The 18,017-nt window shown below is 41.1% G+C and overlaps 1 protein-coding gene across 1 annotated transcript; it reads right to left on the reverse strand.

Annotated features, from left to right (window-relative positions):
• Window positions 1–4,471: 4,471 nt before the first annotated feature.
• LOC137273673 (uncharacterized) lies at window positions 4,472–11,488 on the reverse strand. Its single transcript, XM_067806466.1, has 8 exons — window positions 10,966–11,488; window positions 10,230–10,500; window positions 9,073–9,639; window positions 8,321–8,415; window positions 7,705–7,787; window positions 7,087–7,232; window positions 5,986–6,078; window positions 4,472–5,548 (listed from the first exon to the last, which is right to left on the reverse strand). Exons 1-8 carry the CDS (start codon window positions 11,203–11,205, stop codon window positions 4,908–4,910), a joined length of 2,136 nt encoding a protein of 711 aa, XP_067662567.1. The 5' UTR covers window positions 11,206–11,488; the 3' UTR covers window positions 4,472–4,907.
• Window positions 11,489–18,017: the final 6,529 nt, after the last annotated feature.

Genomic DNA, 18,017 nt, shown 5'->3' on the forward strand with positions numbered 1-18,017 from the left:
ACCCAACGAAAGGGTAAGAAGGATCTCTACACGATAAAGTACCTGATAAAGTGATACGATCAAGCCTAATATTTGCTGATGTAATGTCAAGAAGTAGTTCTATTTAACCCAACAGAATGTGCATGAGGACAGTCTATATGACGTGTTCGGCCGAGACATAGTCATACAGTACCTATTGAAAGGGACAGAAGTAGCCATGTTAAGTAATGTAATGAAATTGTTTTCTGCACTACTTCTTGTCACAATGGGTACAGTAAACTATATCAGTTCAAACGGGTCTCTAATGTCAGTGTCACATAACCGTAGTTCCTCATACGCATTTCGACTTGTAAAAATGTAAATTTATAATGAAGGTTTCAATTGCAATTAAAATTTGACCTTGGGGATCAGACTACCTGTCGAGTTTACTGCTTAATTCCTTTACCTTGATATAGACCTTGGGGATCAGACTACCTGTCGAGTTTACTGCTTAAATCCTTTACCTTGATATAGACCTTGGGGATCAGACTACCTGTCGAGTTTACTGCTTAATTCCTTTACCTTGATATAGACCTTGGGGATCAGACTACTTGTCGAGTTTACTGCTTAATTCCTTTACCTTGAAGTCTTTGAATGTCATTTAGAAGTGAAAATACATAAGAATGAAGATTTTTATGGATATCAACTTCTTTATGAGAGAACACAACGTTTCGGAGTTAATGCTTACTCCTTCATCACCTGATGAAGGAGTAAGCATTAACTCCGAAACGTTGTGTTCTCTCATAAAGAAGTTGATATCCATAAAAATCTTCATTCTTTCCTTTACCTTGATATAGACCTTGGGGATCAGACTACCTGTCGAGTTTACTGCTTAATTCCTTTACCTTGATATAGACCTTGGGGATCAGACTACCTGTCGAGTTTACTGCTTAATTCCTTTACCTTGATATAGACCTTGGGGATCAGACTACCTGTCGAGATTACTGCTTAATTCCTTTACCTTGATATAGACCTTGGGGATCAGACTACTTGTCCATGGCTAGTAAGGGTCTGATTGTGGAGGGGATCATTTTGAGGGGATTGTGTGTTAATGCAAAACTGAATTTCACCTCGTAAATCCGGGTGACAATTGGTCCCAGCTTCTAATCATGTCAAAACGGAATATATGAGATCGAGTTGTCAGGTTCAAAGACCTGATTTCGCTTCTTTGTGTGTAAGTGAGTGGGTGAGTTTAGCATTATGCTGCACTCAGTAATATTGTAGCCATTTGGCGCCGGTCTGTAAATAACCGAGTCTAGATCAGACAATCCAGTGATCAACAGCATGGACATCGATCTACGTGATTGGGATACGATGACACATGTCAAGCAAGTCAGTGAGTCTCACCATCGGGGTAAGGTGACGTGACGTGACGTGACGTGACGTGACGTGACGTGACGTGACGTGACGAGAGTTTGAAGCCGCTATCAATTCACGATGAGATCAGACGTGTTCTGCAGTCTGAGTCCAGACTATAAAGCCAGCCCACTTTGATATCAGTCTCCAGTTTAACATAGATGCCACCCAGTCCTTATACTCAATCAGTCTTAGTTTTATCACTCCGTGTCAAGCACCGGACAGGTAAACAAGTACAGCTGGGGTTTACAATTGTATAACAACAATTAAACAAGAAGACACAGTCATCAATATCCCCCGCATTACCTCCCATTTCAGGCTAGGTCACACTTGGTGCCATGGAAACGCCAAAAATATTTTATTCAGAAGTGCAAAACTATCAAAAGGCACCATTTCATCACTAGACCAATCTATGTGTGTTTGGTGAAGAAATATTGACCGGTTTTAGAGTTCTGCTCTGGAAAAGATAAAACGCGTTGAGGGAGGTAATGATGAGAGAGTATCCGCAAGCAAGCATTGTGATCAAGGCGTCCAAATTATTACCCTGTCTAGAAATCAGAGTACATGGCCTCCAAAGCTGATCTGACGGATGTAACAAATTGTCATATGTAACGAACTGATGGATATAATGCACCGACGAGTATAAAAAATTGTCAGATGTAAAGAACTGAATGGTAAAACGAACTGAAACATGTAACAAACTGACTGATGTAACGTCATAACTGGTGTAACGAAATGACAGACATAACGAATTGTCAGTTGTGACGAACTGACGGTTGTAACGAACTTGTTGATATAACAAGCTGACGGATGTAACGAGCTGAGCCATTTCAGAGAATTGGTTTTGGGTACCTGATACTTGCTGTATATTGTATTCGCAATGAACTAAACGCAGTAGTCTCGTTGAGTTTGTTATAACTATTTTTGCTGCAGGTTATACTATGAACAGAAATCATTGAGAATTTTAGGAATATATGTTTGATTGGATTTCTACCAGCTATCAAGTGCTTGGTTTCATTCATGAGAGACAACTCCGTTAATCCTTTTTATTAGTTATTGAAGAGTCACCCCCCTTTGTTTACTTGCTAGAAGACGACATTTTCAGTGATCCTCAGTATGGGTGATTTAGAGAAGATCTAGAGGAAGTTGATTTTAGAATATTATAACAAGGACATCAGAACAGTTAAAGTGATTTCAAACAGAACAGACATCTTTATAGTGTTTTGAATAATATTGAAAATGTATATGGCACTGAGCACCAGGGAGGAGCAGGTAGGCCCAGAAAATTGATTGTCGGTGAGAGGAGGCGGCTTGGTAGTCTTGATTCTAAAAACAAACGAAAGAGTTTAGAAAGCTTAAGGCTGGATATGATTGATAGTGGAGCTGTGGCTGTCTGTAAGGAGACACTTAGACGTGAGCTGCGTGCAGTGGGTTGGCAGAAACGTTGAGGAATTCCATCACTGCCATGAAACTTGAACGAAGGGAGCGAAGGTTGAACTTGTGCTTACTGCAATAGAAATCTTAACTGGGACAATGTCATTTTCTCCAATGAAAGTTCTGAGTGGCTGTTTCCTAAAACACTGAAATTCTTGACCAAACAATCTGAAAAACCTTTGTATCAGCGTCCAAAGTACGGTCACAAAATATAACGCATTGGGTGGCATATCTGTGTTAGGGGCAACGCAACTCTGTATATTTGAAGGGAATATGAACAGTGAGCGGTTCATTGACATTCTCAACGGACATTTATTTCTATCTGCTCACGTGTTCTGTGGCAATTTCTGGATTTTCCAGCAGGACAACGACCCGAAACATTGTTCTAAGCATTCACAGGTCTGGTTGAAATATAGTGTCAAAAAGAAAAATTGGGACAGCATGGAGAACGACTTTCTAACTTCTTTGATCAGTAGTAGCCTGCGTTGCTGCCCATTGTGACTTGACAACATACTAATTTGTGTTCACTTGTGTTTGAATCTGGAGTTATGTTCTGCTAATATTTACATTTAATACGTGAGCAACGAGTGAAAAAATGAAATCTTAAATTCTCAATTTCTGGTCTTACTATATTTGGAACGTACTCAGGGACATAGTTTGACCAAAGATTTCCGATATTGCAAAATCTTTAGGTTAAAAATGATAATATCATCATAAATAATATTTGTAATATGGTTGAGTAAACCTAACAAAGCAACCAGAGTAAATACAAACTAAACACTTTTAATTGGCTAAATCGTTCGCCCATCGGGGGGAGCGGAAGGGGTAGTAGCTTGTCGGTTAAACAGCTGGCTCGTCACGCCGAAGACCCGGGTTCGAATGCCAAATATCACGCGCCGTGATATTGCTGTAATATAAAGCGGAGTAAAATCATATTCACTCACTCTCTGTAGTTCGATGCCTGCTATATGAGTCGCCCTTTCCTATTACACATGCTATGCAAAAACTGTCCTCAAACCATGCACCCTGCATACAATTCCTCTAGGTGTCCTCTGGGCGTTTAGGCCGTTTCCGTGACATTCCAGAATTATGGCATCGGGGACACCAGAAATGACATGACACCTGCACGTTGTACACATGTGCAAATCGAACCCGGACCTTCGACTTGACGATTCAGCACTAGACTAACCCTACGGTCCTCTTCCTGTAGTTCACAACAGTGGTTAGCTGCTTTGTTTCCCTTGTTACTAATATATTCCCGATTCTGGGATTGAGTGAAGTTTGATTTACGCCAGCAACCAAAGGTTGTAGTCATGTGTGGAATCAAACCCTGGTTTTCTTCAGACTACTTCCTTCCCTTCCCCACTATTCAGAGTAATAACCTCGATATCATGTACATGAGTCGTATCGGTCAAACTCTCAAAACAACACCCTTCTATAACACTCGTCTTTAGACATGTTTCGTTAAAATGTCGGCTATACCACTCCCTGTGTGTGTATCGGTATGGTATCACCAAGAGGCTGAGTGCAATAGTAAATATGTGTTGTAGTAGTTGCAGTTCCGTGCAACACAATGGATAGTGATTTGGTTTGGGAATCGACCTCGGTCACTCGACATGACGAAATATCGCTTAAAGCTACTCCTATAAAGGTAAAAACTATACCACTTCAAAGAAAAGAGTTTATTACATGGTCAGGTTTACAGATCTTTCATCACATGCTGAATGACATATACAAACTTGAATCTGGTTAACTAGAAATGAACCAAGGTTAACATGGTTTAAAACTAAGCCAAAAGTTTTGCGCCACTTAGTTTCTTTCATTCATGAATACAGAACTTCTCTCACAGACCACAATGAAATAGAAATTTTCCAAAACATCAGCATGAGGTTAATTTTAACACATGTTGTGTGCTCTTTTCTTGATGTGAAATATTTGTTTTGTGTTTATCCGGCAAATGGTCCGCATAAAATATAGCGCCATACTATCCGGATTTTACCAGAAGAGCTGTCCTTTGTGTATAAATTTAATTTGGTGATTTCGACATACGTATCTGACGATAAATAATTTTTATCTTGGTTTAAATGTGAAGAGAGAAGCTAGCCAATAAGGAGCCCTTGTGGCACACACTGAAGTAAGTCCTGACGCCATATCTGCGTGTCTCGACAGTGCTTCTCAAATGCGTCGCCGTATTGGTCACAATGGATGAACATATGTTTGTTTGTAGGGTGGGGGTAGTAGAACAGATCTCCTTGCTTCATTGGGTTGTGGCAGGGGTTAGGAACATTCTTGTCGAACGTGTTGGTGGTAGGATCGATCACGACATCTTTGTAAGTACAGGTGAGGTCTTTCTGGTCCCAGTAGGTACCCTTGTCACAATCCTTGATGTATCCGTAATGAGGCCAGTTGGAACAGTCTATGTACTTAGCAGGGTTGGGAGGGTAGGGGAAGAACTGACCCTTCGTAGCTGCGCTGCATGGACTGAGGCCAGGAGCGTCTGTCACACGGGATGTGGGCCTGGAGGTGACGGTGGAGGCGGGTGTTGTTGGCGTCGTAGTGGGGATCTGGGTGCTCGGTTCTCCGGGGATGCAGTCCATTCTGCTTGGGTCGTATACGTAATGGGGGTCGCATTGGAACACATAGACGATTCCAGTTGGACCACAGATGAGGAACTTGGTCTGGTCGAATGGGTGGATCATGTAGCCAGGTCGACCAAAAACACAGGGGTTTATGAAGCTGTCTGTCAAATAGTACAAGACATTGGTTAGTGCAACTAATTATCACTCACAGAATAAACTTACAGGTAAACGTAAGCTCCTGGTACAACTACTTACATTGTTGACGTGAGACTGGACTACATCTGGTACCACCACTTACATGATTGATGTGAGATTATACTACTCCCCGTACAACTACTTACATTGTTGACGTGAGACTGGACTACATCTGGTACCACTACTTACATGACTGACGTGAGATTATACTACTTCCGGTACAATACTACTCACATAGCTCATGTGAGACCATAATATTTCCGGTACAACTTCTTATATGTTTGACGTGTGACTGTACTATTTCCGGTGACTCTATTAACGTGGCTGACGTGAGTAAATACTCCCACTATCTCTAATTGAATAGCCGCCCTCAGACTATACTTCTCCCCATAACACTACTTACAAGGGGCACGTTGATAATGGTAGAGATGTTCGTAAATGTTTGCAATAGAGCAGGCTGTGACGACATCACGTTCGACGCATGTAACGTTAACATCTGAAACAAAATGCAGAAATCCATGCCTTTAACCTTGTTCTTATAATAAACAACAAATATTTAACTTTATAACTTTTTAACATGCGAGTGTTTATCGACGCTGTAAATATTCATATTATTGAACTGTCATTTTTGGAAGGATTTAGCATCCTCAGTGGCGCGCCAGGCTTTAAGTCACTCACTGAAGCAGACTACACAATGATGTTTTTTCGAGGGAAGTTTAAAAGTTTCTAACCTTTGTTGGAAGTGTTTAAAAACAAGAAGGTCATTTTGTAATACGATTTACAAATTATTCTATGGTATCCGTTGAAGAGTCGCTGTTCGATATCCCATGTCTACGAATCATATGAGGATTCACACCCCATTTCGTCCTGTAAGTTCATTAAATGACCATTGAAAACCCCCTCAAGTGTACACCTTCAACTCCTCCCTCCTTTCTCAACAGTGTGCTCCCCTCCTTCATCAGAAAGTTGTATCCGCACCTGTACTAACCGTATCCGATGGTAAAGCTCACTGACTCACGTAGATCGATGTTCATGATGTCAGTCATCGGATTGTCTGGTCTATAGTTACTTACTGACCAACCGCTGTCATATAGCTGGAATATTGTTAGCTGGTATATCGATCAAATCTATATCTATAGGTTTTTGCCATGATGTTTATATTCTACATGTTCTGTTAGGAATTGTGACGATGAGATACCATTGGGGTTAGAGCGTTTGATTAGCCATGGGTACCATATGTGAAACTCATGTCTCGTACATCCGACTTTTTACTGCTGGAACATTGCTTACAGTCATGCTCAGTCGTTTAGGAAGTAAGTGAGTGAGTATGGTTTTACGCCACTTTTAGCAATATTCCAGCAATGTCACCGCGGAGGACACTGGGAAAGAGCTTCACACACTGTACACATGTGGAGAATCGTACCTGGGTCTTCGGCGTGACCAGCTACCGTTTTAACCAGTAAGATACCCTTCATCTCTGTTTAGAAAGTAATGCTCAACGTACTTGGTTTGACTCTCTCAACGTTGCCGATCTTTATGGTGTAGTTGCCGGTGCAGCCAGTAGGAGGCCCGGTAGGTGTGATGTTGAGATACAGTGGCTTGGTTTCTTGGTCAATAAGAACCACGGATGCTGCACCTATTACTGAATTACTGAAAAAGAAATAAACTGATGCACAAAAGACAGTACACATCACGTTTTAGGAGGGAATGTATTCCACAGGGAAACATAGATATATTGAAACGTGCTTTGACTGTGACTTTCTGGTACCTTTTCAACATTCATGTTGTTGCCGAACGCCTTTTTCATAAATCGGAATGTTTTTTTTAATGAATAACGCCTTTGAATTGAAGAATGACAATTTTATAGATTAACAAATTCTCTATAATTCTATGTTTTTCGACATATGTCAAGCAATGCATTTGCCGTCTTGTCTTACAGGGCGAGGTATCGGAGAACAGTGCTGTATCGATTACCGTTTATCGATTAAACTGAATTTTATTCATTTTATAACAGCTGTATTGTTTCACATTTAGATATTCTATAAAACTTTATATAGTGCAACACCATTCATCCCAATGGAACTGTTCTCGGTGAATATCCCCATTGATAAATGCATCCTACCTGGAAAAGTCATTACCGGCTTGGTTAGGTGTTGGATTATTCAGCGATCCATAGATATCAACCATACCATCTGTAACGTCAATCTGAAACATATAACAGTCACTGCCCATAAAGGTCATTGTCCCCAGCTGTGGGACAATAGTTTGGGGCTCCGCTAATCCAGGCTGACCTGGGTCTCATTGATATATCATCTGTCCGGAGACGAACGGTAGGTTGTACGATTTCCTGTTTAACGAGATCGGGTGGTCAGGATCACTGGTTTGGTTATTGCATGTCATCGTATCCTTGATGCGCAGATAGACGCTCGTGATGTCAACCACTGAATTGTCTGGTCGAGATTAGATTCTTTACAGATCACGCCATATAGGTGGAATATTCCTGAACACCAAACAAACAAGGGTATGAAAGTTTACATAAAAGTGTTTAATAACATGCCTGGTGCTCGGCTTTAAGGGGGATACGGCAAGGACATGCCTGGGCTGCTTGGTATCTGTTTTAAACTGCGGTAAAACGGAAAACGGTAATTAATCCTGACCATATAACGGCAGTCATCAGATAAGAAAACGGGGATGTCTCGGTAACCTACACTGACCCGAATCCAACATGCTCCACTTACCGTTACTTGTACGAGGGACTCGTTGGTAAAGACCTGGTACAGACCGCCACTGGAGCAGGGGTACTTGTAGGTACCGGGATTGAGGACAGCGGGCGCTACAGATTGAAAATCACAGCGTAAAACTATGCTGATCAGCAAAAGAAACGCATCTCTGATTTTTATCAAGGTTTTGAATGGAAGACATAAACATTAACGCATATTTTATGAGATTTTCTCTTTTTTCGAAAATTGCGTTTCTTTTGGTGTTCAGTATCCATTGACATTATAATTTGAAAATGGTTGTAGTAACCAGGAAACATGTTACTCAAAAGGGAATTATACGGCATACTGTGTCAGTGGTGGTTTTGCTCCTGGGTCGTTGCCCTGAATAAACTTCAACGTACTTTCATTTGACAAAAGTCAAATAGAAAATTAAGATGGATATCGGAGTGAGTGAGTTTGGTTTTACGCCAGACTTAGCACTGTTTCAGCAGTATCACAGCGGGGGATATGAGAAGTGGGCAGTTGTCAGTAATCGTCATGCAATACTCCTGTTCTAAGATTTGGGCAAACGTGTCCGTGTACATCTAGTGTTTCTTTTGTCAAAGCAATAGACTCGGAACAGACAACACTTCATGAATTGTAAAGAGCGGTTAATGATTTGTATCCCCGATACTAACATTGAAAATGTATTTCAGACATGATTCCAACCAACCAACCAACCAACCAACCAACCAACCAACCAAACAAACAATCAATCAATCAACTCTTACCTAAACAGGACACCTGCTGAATTTGACTAACGAGAGCACCAAGGTCTGAGTAACCCTTAAGCTCTATCACATGGGTACAGTAGGGCTTGTTGGCGACATTCCTCAGCTCTGTGCTGTCGATGCCATCGCCAACACCAATGGCGAAAATAGTGATGCCTTTGTTCCGTGCGCCCAAAGCTGCAGAAAGGGTTTTTGTTGGGTTACTCGACTGGCCATCCGTGAGGAGGATTATTACTTTGGACGACCCGTCCCTGGCACCCATGGCGGGTGTGAAGAGGTGTTCAGACGCATAGTTCAGGGCTTCATCAGTATCTGTTTCCCCATTGATCATAACGATGCCATCAATGGCTTTCTGGAGAGCAGCTTTGTCGTTGTATTGGATGAAATCAAACTGGGATTTGAAGCCCGTGCTGAATGTCACGAAAGCGACACGAACATCATCTGTACCTATTTTAAAGTTGTCGACGACTTCATGAGCGAACTTTTTGGCACTTTCGAAATCCTCCGGAGACTGGCTAGATGAGGCATCCACCAAGAAGGCAAGATCGAGGTTAGTCCTTGCACAGACTGGAAGTAACACACAATAATTATTAATGAGTGCAATGAAAAATTAAATACAATACATATGACAAGTACTAAACATTATTGATGTTTTAGACATGAATACATATTCATGGGAGAGTCTGTTGCAATGCAATCACCGAACCGGCTCCTGAGAACCCAGGCTCATCGTAACAGGCCACAGCGGGAGTGAATGCGTAAGGTTTTACATCGCTTTTTAGCAATTTTCTTACATTACCACGGCTGTGGACACCTGAAGAGGCTTCACACATTGTACCTATTTGAGGAATTGAGCCTGGGAAATGGGCATGACGAGTTAATGTTTTGGCCACTTGGCTACCGAGCCGCTCCTGGATAGGAAAGGGTGAGTCGGTGGTCAGTCTGAGGACCATGGCTTTCACCGTACCCCCGTGGCTCCTTTACTAAGGTTAACCTTAACATCTGTTCTTCAACATGTGAAAAGGAGTTCCTGGTCAAGACTCGATTCAGTACTGGCCACCACCGTACAGCAGGAACATTGCTTAATGCGTATGGATTCGTAAAGATAGATCAGGGTGACAATTGATCATCATCAACAAGTTCAAAAGAATAATTACCAATATCGAAGCTCTTTGAGCCTTTGTAAAAAAGGTTTGCAGCATGGGGATCAACGAAAAAGTATTTCCCATAGAAAGAGCCTTGCTTCTCCACACCCTGTGGGAGGGGTTCGGTAATGGTGGTCAGATAGAGAGCAGCAGCCAGTCCGGAGTACAGAGGCTTCCTGAGATCTGACCACTGAACTGTATTCCAGTCGATGGCAAACTGTGACTTGACGTCCGCGAACAGGGTGCCCGAGTTCTTGATCAGGTTGAACTTATCCTGGTCGATCTGGAATAAAGAATTCAATACATTTTCTCGAAATCCTTAAAACCTAATAAATTACAGGCTATCAGGTTATCCGGGTAATTAATAAACTGACGGTTCCGCTTTGAACGTGCCCCTCCATGGTGGGGAATTCAGTGCATTACAAATGCCCTTTTGATTATCTACGTCGATATTATTTTATCCTGACAACCTATGTTATGTTCCTTCTTTGTTTGAAACGTAGTCAGTGCCTGTGTTAAATAACCCATTATGCTGATCTGACGAATAATGCACATACTTCAACAAATATGTAATCACGAACGTCCAATAGTATTTAGAGTTATAACTATTATTAATTATGGTGTATAAATATACAGTAACATGTTCATCAATATCGACACTTCGATCTGTTCCTTTAAATGGATTTTGGACTGAAGTTGATTATCTTGTAAGAGATTAGCGAGTATTCTGCAGTAAGAGGTACTTTACCTGCCAAATTCCCCCATCGTAGCCAGGTCTGTAGGTCTTAGCGTCTTTACCATCTTGTGATGCCACGAAGGCCAGGCGTCTGAGGAACAACTTGTCGTCGGGGAACAAACATGACTCTCGGACCCTGTTCACCACAGCTTGGACAACCTCCGGTCCATAGGACCCAGGAACTAGAGTCTGATCTAGTGTCTGGGCTTGTATCAAACCCAGAAGCAGGATTGAGATGAATAACCGAACCATCTTTCCTTTGCGCTGATTCAGCAACGTTGTCTACCGTCAGGCAGTGAAGGGCTAAGCGATGTAGACCGTTCCGGAGGGCCTCCACCTGACAAAGACGAAAGTTCAGTATATAACCCTATTTATGGTTGGCTTCTTGTCTAAGATGAGGCTGACACAGATGAAATGATAACCTCTGGGTTTAAATATGAGGGTATGGTGGGGTCAACATATTAATAACTTGGGGGACATTAGATGGTCACCGTGGGGCAAGGTAAGAATACCTATAGAGCTTAGAAGCAAAGCTCGCCGTCGTTAATTAAAGAGGGTGTTTGAGATACATCTGGGTCGGAGCTTCTCTGACATGCTCCCCTTTGTTAATAGCTTCTAATATGAGAAGTGTAAGGGTTTCCGAATGCTCCTATTTCTGACACGATGTCATGTCCATTTAATTAAAAACATAGTTTTTGCCTACATCGTGTCTCTTTAAAGAGCATTTAGCTGACTTTGTGCCACCCTTGTCTCATTAAAGATGACTGTATTTGCGTATTCCGTGACTCTCTTACTACGACCATTGACCCAGATCAAAGTAATTTCTGTGAAGCTTAGAAATAGAAATACGATGGGTGTAGATGTTGGGTGTAGTTTGGATTGTTTGTTCATACTTGATAGGGTTGTATCTTATGATTCATCATTGAATAAACAATATAAGAAAGCGAGAGGAAAACGCCGCGAATTACGTACGTAATGTTGTTTATAACCAGTCGCTGATGCCCCATTATATTCTTTGGTCAAGTAACCAGCATAACTCCTTTTAATAAGAAAGAGTTGCTGTCAGTCAGCAAGCTCCTGCATCAAAGTGAGTGAGTTTAGATTTACGCCACCCAGAGAAATATTTCAGCTGTATGGGGGTGGTGTGAAAATATTCGAGTCTGGACTCAATAATACAGTTATGAATGGTATGAACATCGATCTATGGTACGACGACGTGTGCATGCTAAGTTCATGAGCCTGACCACCAGATCATGCTAGTCGCCTCTTACGACAAGTTTAGGCTGCTGAGAATTCTGACGCGGATCTTCACGGGTATTTTTTATGTATTCATTCATTTGCCAATACTGCCCACCTCCGGGGTGAGTGTGAAGTCTGTAAGAAAGTTCCTTGTTAAGTCAAGACAGTCGTGTAGTTAATGCGAGTATAAAATCAAAAAAGAAGTCACATGTGCAGTTGTGCATGCATTCAAGATAAATTTAAGAAAGAATGAGTTACAAAATTAAAGCTCATTTCAAACGTATCTATCAATATACACAGTTGTCATCACTGATCATAAAGGGATAGTTGACTTTAGACACGTGTTATCACTGATCATTTAGGGCTAGTAGACTTTAAACACGTGTTATCACGATTCAGTAGTTACATTTGACATCAAACATGTCAACTTTCAACAAGCGTTATCAGGCTTTACGAAATGATAGTTCATGTCAAACCTCATTTTAAACACGCGTAATGGAGACTCATAAGGTGTATTAGAGTCACATGTCAGCTTCAAGAACGCGTTATCACGGCTTAAAATAAACAGTTTATTTCAAACCCATGTAAACACGAATAATGGAGCTTTATACAGTAATATTACAGTCACATAAAAACATGTGGTTCATTACAAACACATATTATCAATGCTCATAAAGGTACAGTGGATTGTGGATTTCAAACACTTTTCACGATTCAGTAGTAACAGTTCACCTAAAAAGTGTTTTCACACATGAATATTGACATCATTGCCGAAACAGTAACACAGGTCTAAATAGTTAGATTACTGATTGCCCAGACCTGAGGCTAGGTTGTCTCTAGGTACACAAGCTCTATGCGTTGTGGTAACTGCACTCGATCAAGATAGAATAGAACGGTTTTTTTCTGTGCATAGTGCATAGTGCATAATGCATAATGCATAATGCATAATGTATAGTTTGTTTTCAGTTTAGTCCGATGCTTTCCTTGTTACAGACGTCCAAGTACCCCTCGTTAACATATCATTATCACTAGCATCTGCCGGTATGGGGACACACTAGGGATGAGTCTAGTCTCCAAAGCAGGTCAGCTGATAACGGGAGACTGCCCGACCTATTGACATAGAGGGTTGGGGGCTCATCAAGCTAGTATCTATATTTCTGTCCAGCCTTGTGTCAGCCGAACCCAGCAGCACCGAAAGCTTGTTATATGAGTATATTGTATATGAGTGAACCAGAATTCCTACTGGTAGTGTACATTGCGCTGTGCTTGCGTTTGGTCGTTCATTGTTTGGCTCCAGAAATATCTAGACCCAACGCTTAGTCTCTGAATGTGTATTATTTTGATAGTAACAAAATGAGAAACATTTTAAACTGAAAAGGAACTCCAGTCAGATGGGAAATGCTGAATCCTGAATTTACAACTGCTTCACTTAGGGCTTTAGCATTGCAGAGAGGGGTAGGCAGAAGGCAAACGAATGTGGTTCAGGGACTGTGGGGCAGACCAGATTATATTCTGCATTTAATCAAAATCTGGACCAAATAATCCTGTGTTTAAAGTATGCGCGACGTCCCAAGCCGTAATAGTATAGATACACTACATCGCCTGTCCACTTGCTGTAAGTCGTCTCGTAATCCTTGGAACAGAGACGGTTACCATGTGGTGGTGTGTAGCTTTGAGCTCAGGTCACAAAACAGGTGAAAATAAGCATCGTTGGGTGCGGAGAGTCCTTGAATGGGTGGCCGTGTTTGGTAGTCTGACTCCTGAGAGTTTCTAGGACTTCAGTCCTAACCCACAACGAAGCACATGTGGTGCATGTGGTCTCACCTAAGGCAAGTGATTTTGTTGGCCTCTGTTCACACACCAAATGGGTGCCCGGTGGGATACGTAATGTGTCTGTTAACTTTCTACCGCCTCACGGCAGGTTGGGCTATCCAAAGGTAAAGTAATTATATTGTGTGTTAGCTTTGAGCACATTATTAATAGTAGACCGTAAGTTCAGGGAGCTAGAAACAGTTAGTTACAATATCACGTTCTAGACAGAGTTAAAAACAAGATAATGATCATAGATACTAGACGAAGTGACACATAAACAACAGACAAGCATAATCCATAAGGCAATATTTGGAATAGACACTAACAGGCAGCAGATAGTGACAGAACGAGGACAATGTTAACACGGATGCAATGGAGCGTTGTAGTCAGTTGTACCTTTGGCTACACAGTACGTGGGACCATATACATGGGGGATGGATAGGTGTTGAGTAGAAACTAAGGACGTATTTTAAAAACTGACCTAATAAGCACACAGTACAAAATGATACGAGGTATACTCAGAGACAGCGATGTTCAGGTGATACCTCACAGGAGAAAAGAATGACAGGAAATAACTGAGGTATAGAATGGGCAGTGCTAGGGTGTAGACAGCAATTATGGCCATATCACTAATGGATTAAACGCTGTAATCTGTTATACTTTCATGATTGAAAGGTTGTATTGTCTTTGAAGATTTCGACATGACTTACAATCACCTGATTTGAATATAAGACATGGTTAAGATATTAATAAACGAGAAATGTTACCCTCCGAGCTGAAGAACTTATAGCCATGTCTTACCAATTGTGACATCAGTTCTTAAAAAATACAACTTTCGTCTTATGCATGTTTACACTTACTTACCAATTATCGCAAAAAATCTCTAATTCATTAATTTCTTTCTGTGCTGGAAAATAATAAATTATGATGTCGTCTGCCAATAGAAAAAAGAACAGCTGCGTAATATCGGGGTGGTTGGATGCCATGATTGCAGCTTTCTTGAACTGAGTTGCTGATTCATTATAAAGAAACTATACAGAGAGGACTTTAAGTACGGCCCTGTCCTACTCCTAAGTGGATTGTAAACGGGTTTGAGACATCGTTATTATGTCTTACACATACCTTTTACATTTTCAGAAACACTGCAAAAAAATGTATTCATTTTCCTACGCCGACCATGCATTCGTAAGTGATTCTGTACTTTATTTCTATTTACCGAATCAAATGCTTTCGAGACATATACAAACAGAGCATAAACTTTACGACCTTACTGCATAAATATTTTTGCAAAATTGTTTGAAGAATAACAAATTTGTCAGCTGTTGAGTATCCCTCTCTGAATGCCGTTTGTTCTTCTTTTCTTTTATCCAGAGTGTCTGTCCACAGTCTTTCTTTAATGACATAGGTAAAGATTTTACTAAATATGCTAAGGAGGGTAATCCTGCCATAATTATTCATGCTATTCAATTACTCCGATTGACCAAGATTCAGGGAAAATAGTCGCGGGTATAACATTACATATTAATTCCAAATATGGTAATATTACACAATGCCATTTAGAAAGTGGTCAAATGCAACATGTGTCATATTTGAGATTTCATTTTCATTGTAAATTACAAATTCTAGTACTTTTTTGGTTGAGCCCCATCTGGGATTCGAACCCACGCCCTCAGAGTCAGACACCTAATCGCCAGCACACAAAGTGGCATTGGCTGAGCGGGTTAGGTGGCTGAGTTACGAGAGAAGGTACGAGACCGAGATAAAAGGTAGACAATATGGGCATCAGGCAGAAGCGAGGTATTAGGCGAGATAATGACAGACAGAAGATAGTGATATTAGTAGAGAGTGAAAGGTAAACAACGGTAGGAAGCTGACAGGGACAGGCCCAAGGCATATAAGATTGGTATAGGATCATACAGAAGTATTTGTGAGCGCTAACTTAGCGCAAATACAGTTCAAGTGTTGGATGCGACGTTAACAAGATACATTTTCGAACACACGAGAAAATCAGCAGGGTGGTATCGTTTCTTTTGTACGTCATTCCAGTAGATACTTAAAGGGAGAAGGGAATGGTGGCAGCAGAAAATGATTAAGACGTGGCTGTGATAGGAGGCAGACAGTAGTGGGTATTACTGAACAGCAGGCAAAGATGGATAGTGAAGGGCAGCTGGACATGGCGGTAGCGGACTGAGGGAGTCCACAGAAAAAGTACTGGATGTTGACGGTGCTACTTTGTGAACATTTACAGGGAGAAGACAGTTTTAAGCAATGGTGAATTATGAACAGAAAGCAACGACAGGTCATAACATGCATGAAACCAGTGTTTCCCGATTTTGCTAGTCAGTCTGGTAGGTAAGCATGACAGTTTCTAGACCACAAAGTAAGTCACTTGCCCGAAATTGTCGGCATCACACTCGTTACATCATCAAACTGCTAATATGGTTAACTATTTTTATTAACAGATCGGAATCTAAAAGATTTTGAATGATGCAAAAGTGTACTATAACTTAACAAGTCGATATATTTAAGAGAGTGGTGTATTTACTAGAAAACCCTACAAAATTCACTGGCCAGTCGCTTTTTTACTAGCCACGAGCAAACGGGTCAGTGGCTGTTTCGCACACTGTATGGGACAGTGGTAGATAGAAGGAAGGCAGTGACAGGCAGCGTAAAAAACCCGAATGCAATAGACAGTAAGTAAGGGTAAGTAATGAGCGGCAGCTAACTATGATAAGAAGGCAGCTGAAGTGTATTTCTGGTGCGCTGCCAGATTGTATGTTTATAAACCGTGGTTAAATCTGCAACAAATGTAGTTAAACTGCTCTATTTAGTGACGGAAGTTCATTTTCCCTGTCATCACCATGAGTACGTACTATTCAGGTGAATCATGTGTCTAATGGAGTTGGGGACACATGATTTCTTTATATTGGGTCGTTTTTTCAGGACCTTAGGTAATTATTTGCATTCATTTGTTTACAAACTCAGGTTTTATCTAAATTGGGACCAGTGAAGATCCGGCTTAGAATTGGTCTTGCGTAACCTATACGTGTCGTAATAGGCGACTGACGGGATCGGGTGGTCAGGTTCCCTGGGTTCCCTGGCTTGACACATGCCATCGGTTCCGAATTGCGCAGATAGATGCTCATGCTGTTGATCCCTGAAGTGTCTGGTCCATATCCGATTATTTAAAGATAGGCGCCATATAACTGGAAAATTCCTACTCTAAGTTAGGACACGCTGGATCTATATCATTTCAGAAATGGGTAAACCGTTTAGAAATCAATGTGAGACTCACCAGTGCTGTATACCTCACGGAGCATTGTTCCTTGTATGTTATGGACACAATATCATCATTGTTATTATTGTGTTTGGCACCTAATTGTATTGACGATTTTCAGAAAATATTTCTTTTAATTTGAAATCTGATTGAACCTTTGATCAAAACTTCGTTGTTTACAATAATAGGAAACATCACAAACAAACGAAATAAAACAAACAAACAAACAAACAAACAAAAAAACTAACAACCCCCGAGAGGAAATGTTCCAATCACTTCCATGATACTATGCCGAAATTGCTGAAAAAACTTCAATCTGAGCTAAGTTAAAGAAAGGTCGTATTGGGCGTTTAACAGCCTGTCCGTATAGGGATCCAGGTGTGTGTGAGTGCACGGGTGCATGCGTCCTCGGGATCTGCATCTCAATAGTGAGCACACCCGAACGTCTTTGTTGAATGAGAGATAGTAGTAAGGAACTGATCTGGCAAGTAACACACCAAAAGTTATCTCCCTTTTGAAAACATCGTCTTTTACAGTCCCTTAGATTTAATTTGAGATCGACGAATTGCTCAGGGACACAAAATCTAATTGCTGCAAACAAAACAAATTTTGCACATGAAATCGACAGACTAACTCTTGTGATTTGCCTCATCATTTTGTCACTGTTCTCTGTTTTGTACGTGGGGGCACTTGCTGGTAGAACAGCCAGGTGTGCGATTTGCACGTGAGAAATTGA

The sequence above is a fragment of the Haliotis asinina genome, chromosome 2, assembly GCF_037392515.1.
Source record: "Haliotis asinina isolate JCU_RB_2024 chromosome 2, JCU_Hal_asi_v2, whole genome shotgun sequence".
In the NCBI taxonomy this organism is placed as follows: Eukaryota; Metazoa; Mollusca; class Gastropoda; order Lepetellida; family Haliotidae; genus Haliotis; species Haliotis asinina.

Excerpts from the sequence above, each read along its gene's own strand:
- LOC137273673 (XM_067806466.1), bottom strand. The coding sequence starts at position 11,205 with ATGGTTCGGTTATTCATCTCAATCCTGCTTCTGGGTTTGATACAAGCC. Across the intron at positions 9,640-10,229 it reads CTCAAAGAGCTTCGATATTG|TCTGTGCAAGGACTAACCTC; the intron begins GTAATTATTCTT and ends TGTTACTTCCAG. Across the intron at positions 7,233-7,704 it reads GCCGGTAATGACTTTTCCAG|TAATTCAGTAATAGGTGCAG; the intron begins GTAGGATGCATT and ends TTTCTTTTTCAG.